Source organism: Epinephelus lanceolatus, chromosome 9 (genome assembly GCF_041903045.1).
Source record: "Epinephelus lanceolatus isolate andai-2023 chromosome 9, ASM4190304v1, whole genome shotgun sequence".
Taxonomy (NCBI): domain Eukaryota; kingdom Metazoa; phylum Chordata; class Actinopteri; order Perciformes; family Serranidae; genus Epinephelus; species Epinephelus lanceolatus.
Window position 1 is genome coordinate 19,958,734 of NC_135742.1, and position 14,345 is coordinate 19,973,078.

The following is a 14,345-nucleotide window of genomic DNA, read 5'->3' on the forward strand; positions in this document are numbered from 1 at the left end:
CTGGACAAACACACGGTGCTCGTGGGGTGGCGGTGGGAAGGGTGGTTGCCCAGCAGCGTGTGTTTGAACCCTGTTGGACCTCTCTGCAGGGTTCTCGGTGTTCTTACATTGTTAGTTTATTAATCTGCTCCACAACCTCCCCAGCAGGAAGTGACGCTTATGAAAGATATATCACAAGAAGATATATTGTGAAGATATATTAATTAGGTCTTTGAGGTTTGTAGTTCTCTGAGCGGCGCGGATCAAAGACAGTACGTGATGTGGTTTTAGGCTGTATAGCGTAGTGTTGCTACCCGTAAACCTGATTCAGTGGAAATGGCTTATAGTGATGATGTCTGTTGGGGTCAAATTGATATAAGCAGATGATTATTACAGCACAGTTGCCACTGTTGGCCTTGTACATTTCTGCAAACCAGGAGTGTGTTACATTTGCACGTCATATGTACTATATCAGTGTTTCTAAAGTGACATAGTACATGAGCTAACTTTGACATCAGAAGATGGAGGGGATGGTGGATGGCATGACACCAGTGCAAGACATTGCACTTACTGCTGTGTTTCCAGCAGCTATTAAGGCTTCAATCAAGAGTGGGTTTTTTTGCCTTTATTTGATTGTGAAGCTTCAGTATGAAAGTGGGAGAGAGATGGGATGAAGGGCTGTGGGTTTGAATCAAACCTGCTGCCACTGCTGCCTTAGCACATGGGCCACCTGCTCTACCAGATACAAGCTACTGTGTGCCCCGTGAGGGTGTTTTTTAAGGACCCATTGCTGTTTTTACAGCAGCTTTTCAGCCCCCAAACATAGGTGTTTTGTAGGGACCCATCACTGCTTCTCCAGCTGGGATAGTGCCACTAAAGCTGTTGTTTTTTACAAAGGCATTGCTGTTTTTCCAGTGGCAATTGTGCCCCCAGAACCCGGTATTTTAAGCCAAAACATGGTCTTTTTCTAACTATAACCAAGTGCTTTTTCAGGGTGTCTACAGGTTCTTAAAAAGTCTTAAAATGTCTTAAAGTCAATGTTACAACCATAAGGCCTTAACAGTCATTAATAGTCTTTTGGGCCAATCCCAATTTTCTTCCCTTAACCTTACCCCTTGGTGTCAAGTGCACTCACCAGATAGATTCCCCTCAATGACGAAGGGGTAGTGTTGAGAGGTAGGGAATTTTACCTACGAATTGGGACGCCACTTCATAAAAATTAGCGTATCGTCGACGTAGGCTTCACGGAGAACTCTGTAGATATTCATGTCGGCTACATCGTGAATTAGCAATTTTCAAGCATTCATATTCCAACTCAACGCTTACAGATAACAATGCATGTGCAGAAACATAACACATTCCGACATATTTTGGAATTTTTGCATGCCTATTTGCGAAAATAGTACTTAAAATTGTGCCATGGCTTTCTCATGGAGGCTGCCATCTTCCTGGAAAAGTCGCCTGGCTGGATAGTTTTGCAATGCATCCTGGGAATTTCAATCTTCCCCTCAGTTGAGATGGGTTCGTAAGTGTGCATCGCACGGCCCTTCAAATTAAGTGGGGATTTTAAGGGCTGAAAAGCACTTCCCTAAAGTTTGGGACACCCTAGCCCTTCGCGGGAGTGTGCAAAAACAAGGGCTAGGGCCAATTTTGAGGGGAAGTGTGAGTATTGGGACCGACCCTTAAATTTGAACGTGTGAAGTCTAAGCTACTACAAACATTTTATCTAATTTCATTTATCCATTGTTGATTTAGTTTTGTGGAAATTAGTGAAGCCTTCCAATGTTAAAGTATACCATCATTTTCCTTCACACTTGCACTTACCTGTTGGCAAAATGTAGATTGACTTAACTCACTCTAATAACCATATTCCTACATAACACTTACCTCAGCACGAGACCACATACTTCTTGCCTGTGATGCTTGAATAAGTAAATCATTTTGTCCAAAAATCTGTCCTAAATTTGGTTTAAAGGTGTCTTTGAAAGGGTCTTAACTTAACCGTCTGATACCTGTAGACACCCTGTTTTTGTGCCTCAACATGAGCACATGTTAAATGTAAATAAAATGTTAAGTTTTAATGTATCTGCTACACAATAATATATAATAAATGTAATGTATCCTTGGTTTGCATCCAATATAATGGATACTTTCACTATTTACGAAAATAATTGACTGTTTTAAAATACAGGGCAGCTGTTTCAAAATACTGTACAAATTAAATTACCGCACTGTATAGTTCAAATACATTATAATATAGTAAAGTACGTCAATAGAGCTTGTGTGTTGTTCAAATTCCCCTCACCAAGGACCCATTTAAGGTGGCATTACATGAGCAGGCATTATTAATCCACCTGACAAGGGTGCCTCCAACCCCACACGCTTGAGCACATGTGTTGTCTCCATTACAAGCAGCCATGACTGTTTCTAATTGTTTGAATAGACTCCACAAGGTTGCCTGAGGAACACTAAGTTTCACTGCTGCATCGTTGGCTTGTTTTTGTGCTGTTTGTCATAAACTTTATTTAAGGAGACTACGTTTCACATCGAGAGAAAATAACATTCCTGTCTGCTTCTTGCAGCGTCAGGTAGCCAGCTGGAAGCAGACGGGTTACCGTGAGGCCAAGTATCATGGGAGTAAAGACAAAAAAGAACACAGTAGTCTTGGTTTTAATGCTTTCCATTTGTTGTTATCAATGGAAACCCCCAATATGAACACTGTAGGCAGACTATGTGATTACTATAAGCTAATTATTTAAACAGCATTTGCACAGAAATGATTCTGTCCCAAGCGTTTCGATCCACGTAAGCAGCTGATTGCTGTATTTGTGTTAGAGCTGACTGCGAAATGTAGCTTTTTCTCATGTTAAAAGCTGAGAATCTGGCAGTGTTAGGTTCGTATGAGCCATCTTCTTGAATGACTACCAAAAGCAGTGCTCAGCTGGACAAAGCCTCCTCCATCTGTCCTGCCCTGCTCTCTTCTGTTATTTACTGTTGAATCAAGGCTTCTTTCATTAATTCCCAACAGTGCTCTGTCTTTCGTAGTTGTCATCACCGAGCTTAAAAGATTCATAGTGGAAAAGAACACCTGAATTGTAGGTGATAATTCAGCTGTTTGTGTTAGAGTGGGCATGTTTGTGCAGTGTGTACGCGTTTAATGCAAAGGGAGGGGAGCGTTTTCCTGAGTCGGCTAATTCTCTCAGGTATCTGTGTGTTTCTCAACTGCATGCTTGTGTATGTGTCTTTGTGTGCTTGCATGAGTGCTTGTGTGCTCACGTATTTAAGAGAAGGACGTGGTCTGGGTGTGTGACGTGCCCCCTGGCTTGACCAAACTTAGACCCCACTCCACCCAACCGTGTAAATGCAGGTCTGTGTGCGCAGACTTTTGAGTGTTCACCGGCATGCTAGCTTGAGTTTGGGAAAGGTTAAAGACAAGGGTTGGGGGATGTTTATGAAATCCTGTTAGCTCTAAATCTTTTGTCGCACCTCTTTCCCACTTTAAAACCCAGGATGATGTTATGGTGCGCTGAGATAAAGCGTGGAGAAGTAGTGTGGAACGTGTGACATTGACCTCAAGTGTTTGCATCTGGTTTTTGTCGGTTCTCAGCTGGGCGTTTCATGCAGGCCATAAATGTTGAGGTTATCTGGCCTCTCACAGGGCCTGACAACGTGCAAGCTATCGAACATGTTTTCCAACTTTGACCTTTAGTGACTCAGACCTGAGATGATGAATAGGACTGAAAATAGGTCCATAGTTAAGTGGACCTCCATGTATGTAGAAGCAGAGCAGGTTTGCTTGGCTTTGAACCATGTGACCTGAGATGACGCTGCATTGCCATGGTGACCTCTTTGAATGTCTTTATGATTGACTGAGTTTTGTGAATGGCTTAGTGACAGCGAGCACTAAAGTAGTGTCACGACCACAAGTGAAGGATTCACTTTGCTTTTACCTGACAGGACAAGAAAAACCAGAAGCAGAGAAAGAAAGAGATGTGCAAATCTACAGCTCTCTGTACAGATTCAGAATATGTGAATTGAAAGCTGCACTATAAAAAAGAATTTGAAATTCAGCAGCCAGTGTGGCACTGCCCTTATCGATTTATCTGCCAGTGACCACTTTTGCCAGCTTTTGCCACCTGGCAGGTGTTAATCTCACTTAGTGCATATGTGTGTGTGTTAGCATGGCTGCTTCCTCTCATGTGTGAACGTGTGACTAAGAAGGGGTGTGTATGGATATAAGCCAGGTAGGGAAAACGCGTCTCGGTTATCAGTGAGCGGTCAGTCACTTATCTGCTTGGCCTCACTGACCTGTGGGTGCTGGCCTCTTCACAATGTGTTTTTCTGTGTCTTGTGTTTTCTGGTGGCGAGGTATTTTTTGGCCCTGTCAGCTTTCCTGTTAAGTTTCCAACAAGATAGTGTGTAGAATAAGAGGTTTATGAACACTAACATGTTGCCTCATGGAGCCATATTGTGGACGGGATGTTGAAAAGAGTATTAAACAGTGGAACTGAACTGGCTGCTTTGACACATCTGCTGCAAGACTGGGTTTACTCTTGTTTGTGCAAGCTTAGGCAAAGAAAAAAAAATGATGGTCACGTTCTCAAATATATATAACAGCATATTAGGGGTCTGCAGTTAAAAAAATCTGGAGACAGAGGAGGGGGAGTAATGATGAAAAAATTAGAGCCTAAACTCAGATATTTTCAGAAATTAAAGTCATAAATTTACAAAAAACAAACAAACAAAAAGACTCAAATATTCTCTAAGGTTATGAAGTCATAAATTTGCAAGAAAAAAGTCAGCTTTATCCACCCTTGCAAAGTGAAGCAATATGGTTGGTAAAAATCTTGCAAATTTGTGCGTTTTCTCTCCTTAGTTTCCCACTGTAATATCAGAATATTTTCTCATAAATTTATGACTTTTATTTTGGAAATTCTGAATTGATTTCTGAAATTCTGAATTCTGAATTACTGAATTTTACATCCCTGTGTTTTGTTTTATTTTATTTTATTTATTTTTATTTGTTTTATTTTATTTTATTTTATCTTATTTTATTTTGTTTGTTCATTTAATTTTACCTACAGGCCCTAATACACCATTGTAAATATACAAGATGCAGAACTCTTTTGACTTTCCTTTCACTCATTCTAAGTCAGGGACATTTCACCTGCAGTAGAGCTGGTCTATATTATTACATTATTTATTTTGGAAATTCTGAAATTAATTTGGAAATTTTTAATTCTGAATTACTGAATTTTACATCCCTGTCACAGCTGTGTATTATTTTATTTTATTTTGTTTTATGCTATGTTATTTTATTTTATTTTATTTTATTTTTATTTGTTTTATTTTATTTTATATTATTGTATTTTGTTTGTTTATTTAATTTTACCTATGGGCCCTAATACACCATTGTAAATATACAAGATGAAAACTAAATTTTCAGTCTTTTGACTTTTGACTCTTTACTCATTCTAAGTTAGAGCCATTTTCCCTGCAGTACAGCTGGTCTATGTTATCTTTAAGGCTGGTTTACTGCACATTGAAGCAGTGTTGTGAACTTTAGATTAACTTTTTTGATATACATGATACCTGAATCTCAGTACTGGTAACAGATTAGATGTTTTCCTGCACATTAGGAATGCAATTATATTTTTTGGCTGTCGTAGACAATAAACTGTAAAAAGTTCTGATGTAGATATTTGACTCTACACACACATTTCGGTCAGTACTAAAAAAGATGCTGAGGTCTAAAACCTCGCTTGACTTTTCTGACTGTTTTTGCAGAGTGAAATAAACAACAGCTGCCTCTGCTCACATGCTTTAATAAAAACTTTAGATCCAAACAATACTCCATGTACACAGATTACAATTCTGTAAATACATTAACAACAATCACCCAACAACATGGTCACGTTGGAACATTTTCAGTCAAGTATGCAGCATAACTGAGACTCTCTTGTCTGTGCCTGTAAACAGTGATTCCCTAATTTCATTTGGATATTTTGAGTCTGAGGACACAGTAGTACGTGTTTTGAATACAGCCAGTTCTCCCATATTTCACATCCATAATGATAACATTATATATTTGTCTGGTGTAAGTTGGTGTTATATGTGGCGGTTTCAGTATCTTTGACCTGACTGTCTTGTTAGTAAGTCAGCATGAAAGAGCATGTGTCTCAGTTGGGATCCATTGTTTTCCTTGGAGAGCACACTGCGAGTCAGAGTCCACCCCTTAATATATAAATAAGAATACTTTCCTCTGATTTGTTGTGCAGCTGCACCGTGTTGTTTTATTATAGCAGAGGCACTGTAGATGTGAAACATCACCAAACTGACACATCTTTTCCATTACGTGCAGTATGTCTGAATCTTATCCGTCATCTGTGCCAACTCTGTCATCTTCAGTCTGTGTATTCTTGTTTTCCTCAGTCATGGGTCACTGTTTTGCCACCGAACATGGTCAAGGTTACCACACATTTGTTCAGGATCGCATACTGATACTCCTCATGCATGCGGGGGATCATACTCCTCATAAATACAGACACTTGAATGCTCTCTCTCACACACACACACACAAACACACACACAGCTCTGACATGCCTCTCCCTGTCCTTTCCCCCGTGCTTGCTCCCCTCTTTGTCCTCGCAGCTTTCTAAAATAAATCCAGTGTCGTCTTCCCTCTGTCTACCTGCTTCAAAACACTGTTCTGATCAACACCGCGGCACACTCTTCACACACACATCAGTAACTGCAGTTGATGCCCACTTTTTTTATAATCTTTCCCACATTTGTGTCCTAGTTTTAGTGAAAGAAAAAGTTTCAGCCTCTATTTTTTTTAGATATTCAATGCCTGTTCGCACTTTGGGAAGAGACCAAAAATATCATGCTTGTATGATGTATTGTCTTTTGCATTGTCATGAATTTTCTGGCCCACAAACTGAATGATGGCTGGAAAACAGAGGCTCACTATCCTCCCCTCAGATCATTATGTATCAAAGACACTGATGCCCTGACCTCTTTCTCCAGGACGTCTCTTCACAGTGCTGTCACGTCAACTCCTGTGGTGTTTATAATTGCTCAAATGACCCTGGGCTGAAAATGAATGAGTCATTGATCTATGCCATTTGGTGTGTATATGTGTGTGCGTGTGTGTGTGTGTGTGTGTGTGTGAGAGAGAGAGAGAGGAAAAGAGAGAGGGAAAGACAGACACAGAGGGAGAGATAAAATTGAGACAGAAGTGATGGAGAGCCACGGACACAAAGAGAGAGAATAAAAGCTGTGCGATGTCCTTAGGCATACATATGACCCAGCAGCGTCATACATCCAGTGTCGTCACAACTACAGTGCCGAAGTTCCTCTGTTACAGTTTACCTCAGAGGTTTCTAGCAACAAACAATCCCTCTTTTTTCCCTGCAACATGACCTCGCGCATAAAACCCTACTCCTGTGGGAAACACTGTCTCTGCAGGCCGTCTCCTCATCTGCTCATGCAGCTGCAGGTTATTGTAGCCAAATTAGTTGCCACAGTGTGCTATTCAGGTTACTGTGATGCTTTTATCTTAGTTTATTTATCTTTAGACAACAGATAGACAGGGCTTGGATTACCACAAAGATTATTAATCAGGCACTCCGGCATGTTATTGTCTGCCTAGTCTACAAAAAATATGCTTGCTGCACAGACTAGGCAAGATACACTTATGGTTTGAACCAAGAATACCTGTATTTTAAGTTAGGTTTCTTAAGTGTGTAGTCCAAAATAGGATTGGGTACTATTTCCATTTGTGCCAAATTTCAGTACCTAAGTGCACATCTTCAGTCAGAAAGCCAGGTTTAGGCAAGAGACGGAAGTGCCTCAAAGTGCCTCAAAGTGTTCCAAAGTCTGGAAGCCAGCCCCGGAGCTCCAAGGCCGGCGACAAAGCTTTACAGAGCTGTCGGATTTAACTTCAGATAGGAGGCAGAAGCACCCCCAAAGCTGGGAAACCAGCCACGGAGCTCCATGGCTGCTCCGTCGGCTTGTCAGGGAGCCAAAACTATCACTGCAGTCCCTGTCTGCCACCAAAGTTTTGGTGTCTGGTCTGTTTTCTTTTCTATTTTATTTAAGTGATAGCCAAAAATCACTGCTAGACGAGCAGACTCACATGCAGAAGCAGACGTGTGATTAGAAAAGAGCAGAGAAGCCAAATTGCTTTTCAATCTACTACATCACCGCTGCAGCTTGTTATTACAGTAAAATTGAAGGCACCGTTGGTTACCATCACTGAATTTTAGGTGCTGGAACTGGTTTAAATTGGTTTAAATCAGTGCTAATGTCAGTGAAAGCAACCCAAATCCAAAATCACAAGTTTGTCCCAGAAGATTTTTACAATTTCTGTCCCAAAAACCAACATTTCTGTTCTCAAACCCTCAATTCTTGAAATTATCAGGTATCAATCTGCCATTTGTGGGTGAAAATTAATTGTGAAGGGTCATCTTATCAAGTTAATAGCCATCTTGCTGGGAGCTAAATACACATATGTAGTTGCACTAGTAGATGTGGTTATACTTTGATGTGAAATTATTGCTATAATACTGTAATAACCTAAATATTACTGTCTGCAGAATTTCATGGTTTAGTCTCTCTCTCATATTTATCCTCTGCATAGATTACTGATGCCAGTGTAGTTTGCTTTGCAGTTTATAGACGTCACTAAAATTAAATATTGTGTATGCGTCATCTTTTTTTTTAAGTATTTCTATCAATATATCGATATACATGGCATGACTGATCTAAAGTATTTCAACAAAACAGTTTTAGCCTGTTAAAATATGAGTGGGAGTGACTTGTAAATTGAAATACACATAAGCTATTTTGGTAAAGGATCTAATAGGTTGATTTTTAGCACTAGTTATATGTTTAAATATTGAATATGAGCAGTTTGCTGCTCCAGTGCAGATGTGTCTACACCAGCCATTACTGATTAGTTTACACAACACTGTATAGTGTACAGCTTCTTGTTCTTACAAGTTCACTTTAATGACATGGTTAGAATATATTAAGTTTAAACACTAGAAAGAAAGTGGTGAGACTTTAAACTTCTTGATGACAGACAAGAGCGTGAGGATATTGTTAGCAGTGATATTCAGCAGATGGGATATCTTTAGCAGTCTAAAGGAGCTCTTCATCATCCATCCAGTGTTTGCACATCAAATATTTCCTTCCTTGCCAACTTTATCTGAGTTCTGGATCACTCCCTTTTTGGGTAAACTGTAGTTTCTTTTTGTCTGGGCCTCTCAGTAATACAGGATTTACTTCCCATGTCCACAGTAATCCCCCATGTGAGTCGTACTCGTGCTTTTTGTTGATTCTTACAACAAGGTCACACGGCTGTTGGCATTTTTCCTAACTCATGCTTGCTCATCGAGGGCCGCTGTGTTGTGTCATAACGGGGAGAAAGGCCACACATTCCTACCGTGATGTCAATGCTGGTGCAATACCTCAGTCGACTAGTTACGAAGATCATTCCCAAAGAGGGTGTGTCTGTGGAGTCACACTTCTCGCACACACGCTGTGAGTGGAGTTACGCGTCAGGGGTTTGGCTGAGAATCTCTGTAGACTGTGACGTGAATGAATCACTTGTCAAACATATGCTGGGTGTTATGTTTCGGCACTTTAGTTATCACTCGATCTGTAATCTTTGTCTCTGTTTCGTACTCAAACATGACACACACACCCTTACACACTTCATCACGCAGAACAGCTGGGAAACGGAGAGACCTGTTCCCTGGGATGACAGTTTTAGACGTCACTTGTGGTTTCACACCTGCAGGAAAGAAAACACACAGATCCCTTGATGTGATAAGAGGGTGTGGAGCGGATTAGATAGGAATGAGTGTATGGATGATATTGTTTTAGATTGACGTGCTTCTGATCTTACATGATATACAGAGAGATGGAGTGAGCAGGCTTAGTGATAGAGATTGGTTTGATGTGTGTAAGATAAGACAAACTGTGTAGAAAAGTTGCTGGAGTTGTTGCAACTCACATATTACCTCTTGTCTGTGTGTGAGAGTCTGCTCGGAGGACAATACCATTGCCCTTCCCTCAACCATCAGGCAGACGGCCAAACTATCCCATTCCACAACCAAAGCTCACACTCACTTAGCTGCTGCTCCCAGAGATCACACAGAGATAGCAGAGCCTTTAGCCATTTAGCTGTGGAAAATATGCCCGGCATGTCCTGTGTGTCGCTGTGGCTGTGTCAAAGATGTGTTCAGATACACAGAGATAACCTTGTTTCAGATGTAAGAAACAAAATGACTTCTTTTTCCCCAAACCACGACTACAGTTCCCACGTTTTCACAGCCCACAAATCAAACCTGCGAACACAATTCAAAGTGATAATAACTCGCACCTGTTAGGTTGGTGAATCATCCGTTGCTGAGGATGTGAAATACCCAGAAGAAAACATACAAGCTGGAGATGGAGAACAGGAAGGATGCTGGTGCGTCGTTAGTCATTCTTCATTGTGTGATGACAGGGAATGTTTTCCTTGTTAGTCGGAAGTTTTATTTCAGCATTGGAACGTGCTTTCTACACTGTGTAACACACGTACCTACCGTTGCACTCTGTTCTGAGTACATCCTCTGCTCTTTCTCATTCATAACCATGCATAAACATTCCGTCCTGTACTGGCTAAGTTGTAGATGATATTGGATTAAATGTGTGGTTGTTTCTGCAGTGAGGATGATGATAAAGGGGGCGTCATCCTTGTGGGTATTATGGTTCGCACTTGAGGGAATCCCCCCCCCTGACCTTAGCATCACACCAGATGGGATTATGGGATTGCTTGATAGCCTTAGTGATGAGGCAGATATCCCTGGTGACAGGCGTTAGTCATCACCTGGGCAAGCAATCACCTAGGAGACTAAGGAGCTCACTGTGACACCCCATTGGGAAATGGTGTCACTGGTTTAGAAACTGTGAGTCAGTGCCATTGTTAGAGCAGAGGTATTCCCTGTGGGACGGTGCAGAGTTTAAACAAAGCGTATCGCTTGTGGTTGTATGTAGATGGCTTCGACTGTTGCTGCATTAGTTCGAACTGTTGGTGCCAATTATAATCATCTTATAATCAGCCAGGTAACAAGCACTGGCTGATTATAATTTTAAACGATGATGCTGTGAGCAAATACGTCATCGGGCGGTGTATGAGTAATGTAGGGTGCTCGGCCGTCACTTACAGAGCAGGCATAGCTTGTCATGTTTTCACAGCTCTTGGGCCAATTAACAGCAACATATGGACACTCATGTCAGAGCCTATGCTGCTGCGATGGAAAAAGTACTCACGTGAGTCGATATGTGAGTAAGCTCTGAAGTCATCGAGACCTCTAACGTTAATGATAATTAATGTTTTCGTAGAGAGCATGTGATTTATTTAGACATGGACAGTCGAGCCACGTCACACAGCCACAAGTACAGTCTGTTAAAGACAGGAGTTAATTTATTCATTCATGCATGGTGTGCACGTGTTTAAGAATCTGTATGTAAAAAGCCTTAAGAAGCGGCATCATTTCAGGTGGCGTCATTGTCTAAGCACGACCCACCACTTGGGAAACACTGGTCTAAGCTGATTCTGAGGAGAACTGATCGCTGCTTCTGTCCCCTCATTTTTTGGCTGCTGAAACATCAGACTTCCTGTACTATTAATCTTGGCTGTGTATGAGTATATAAACTATAGCAGTGCCTGTTCAGAATGGGCAGATTGCTCGGCCTCTAGTATTGCTGCTCGCAGTTTTCTCAAGAACTCCTGATCCTTCTTAAGTCTGGGAACAAAAGTGCTCATTCATAAAGTTAAATTACCGATGTTTTGAGTTTGCTGCAATGTAATATCTCCAGTCTCTCCACTCTCTTTTTCTTCATCTGTTCTTGAATGTACTGTAACCGTACTGTACAGCGTTGGAGGCAGAGCTGTGTTCATTGCTGTGAAAGTTGCTCAGTGGTGAATGACGCCAAAAAAAGTACAACTTCCTGATGTAAAATTTCCCAGACCGTCTGCATCCACAGGCCCATAGAGCAATTGTACTAGCATTTCCTTTAGCCCCATTTCCCAAATGCTCCGTCTCGAGCTCCTTCACATGACTGACAGTTGGAAAATCACTCTGTATTCAGCTATTAGTGAATTTTACAACTTTATGGGCCTAATAATTTAATTACTGGCTATTTATTCAAAGGGAAGTTGATTTGCCTTCTGAAATCTACTGGTTCACAGATTTCTCACTATGTAAGTCTATGGGAATGAGTAATTTCAGGCCCTGTAGCATCATGTGACGGACCTGGAAGTTGTAGTTACACAGTTTGGCCACTACGTCAGATTGATTCAAAGCCCAGCCTAGTTCTTGGGGGCTTTACTGTAGCAAGCAACAGAAAGCGAGCTGTACCCAGCATGGCATTTGTCGCGTCCCCTCTACACCACATAACACAGTACTAATAAATATGTCCCATAGATCTCAAGAGCTTGCTCACAACTCTGCACTTCTGTGGGTCCCTCAGCAATACACTCACCGAGTGTGAAGTCAAACAGATAAAGATTGTTGAGAAAGATTGAAGGACAGATGTACAGACAGGGTAGTTAGATATTTTGTCTCTTGGAGAGTCACTCGGGAGTTCACAAATGTTCACGTGATCACAAATGTTTTCAAATGCCCTCAAAACCATTTTGTATCGACTGTACAATATCATATTATAATCTTTGTGTCTTTCCCCTCTTTTTCTCTCCATAGTTTCGATGTGGACAATGGCACGTCATCAGGTCGCAGCCCCCTGGACCCCATGGCCAGCCCGGGCTCAGGCCTCATCCTGCAGGCCAATTTTGTCCACAGCCAACGGAGAGAGTCGTTCCTCTACCGCTCCGACAGCGACTACGACCTCTCGCCCAAGTCTATGTCCCGAAACTCCTCCATTGCCAGTGACATGTGAGTGCACGATGTCTTTGGCGTCCACCTGCTTCTTTATTTAAAAAAAAAAAAAAACACCCCGACGCTCCCCACTGTGCTGAATGTGGTTAATTCTGCTTTTTTAATTCTGCCTCTCTGAATCTGTGTCATGGCTGGATGTTTATTAGACCGGGTCTTAAAGCTGCCACGCAGCTGGCTTTAGCCACGGTGGGAAGTGTGCATGACCAACAGCTGATTGTGAAGTGTCACATCTATTCTTAGCCGTATTCCAGTAGCATGAACAAGGTGGCGAGTCACAAAGTATCCACCAGCACAGTTCATGGGATGGGTCGATTGTGTCTGTATAACTCATGAGGACAATGGGATCGATTTGTGTGCTGCATTTAATCTGCCAACATTCTGTGTGTGTTTGGTCATTTGTCTTTTATAATACCAACCCCCCATTGCCTTACACCTCGAGACATGATGATAAAACACACAAACCAGCGGGCATATTCTGGGTCGGTGCAGCCTATATATTGATATAGCATTTCCTACGCAGTGGTGGCTATCCAGTTACATGTACTGTACACTTAGTGCTACAGGAAATAAAAATATTGACTGAGAATATAGCATTTCGATCCAGCCTGGAGGAAAGACAAATAGACAAAAGGATGAAAAATAATGTCCTGTAGTAACCTTAGACTTCCTCCTCCATACTGCTGCTTTTCGCTCTGGAGTAGTAAACCAATGACCGTTCTATGACCTACGCCTACTATCCAGTTACCATGTTAAAACCACATTAAAAAAAACTTTTACGCCTCATTCTTATATCTTTTTCTCCGATGAATCGCACATACAAGGAAACCTGAGATAGCTGCAGTGGCGAGGCGACTTGACTTAACAGCTCTCGCTATGAAATTAATAATACAGCTCCACAATCAAGTTGAACTTATAAAAAATTAAATTGCATGTTCCCTGAAGTACTTAACAACGCATCTTCCGAAGAACATAGTGTAGAAATTTCTCAGAGGACGTTCCTTACAAGAAAACATCACAACAGAGCAGTTACAGTCTGTGTGTGACCTCAGAAGGCAGAGGTAAAAAGGTCACCAGCTGTATCTTAACTCGCCTGTCCCCCTGATTTTTCTGTCACTCTTGAGTACCTTCTATTTGTCTTATTTGGAGCGCATTACAAGCCTGCATCTCTTTTGACTTTCCTACCAGGCACATCAGCTCACGTGGTTGTGGGCGTGTGCATGACGTGGTTGCAGTCACTGACGTGCTCCTGTCACCTGAGCTGATGTTGACAGTGCTCACAGTCAAAATGTAGCGCGCGAGGTCACCAGGTTTTTGACTCAGAGTTCATTGTTGAAGATTCCTTTAGCTGGAACTGAGTGAATAAGGCTGAGTGTCCATGTAGTTTCTCTGTCTTTTTAAAATTGGTAACGCTTT

The 14,345-nt window shown here is 41.5% G+C and overlaps 1 protein-coding gene across 7 annotated transcripts in view; it reads left to right on the top strand.

Annotated features, from left to right (window-relative positions):
• The window catches only part of pde4d (phosphodiesterase 4D, cAMP-specific), a 264,066-nt gene that overhangs the window by 214,765 nt on the left and 34,956 nt on the right, over window positions 1-14,345 (top strand). For all 7 annotated transcript variants that reach the window (XM_033619971.2, XM_033619972.2, XM_033619970.2 and 4 more), the window contains one exon: window positions 12,738-12,929. In XM_033619971.2, the coding sequence (XP_033475862.1) occupies window positions 12,738-12,929 (192 nt within the window). The remainder of the gene's footprint in view (window positions 1-12,737; window positions 12,930-14,345) is intronic.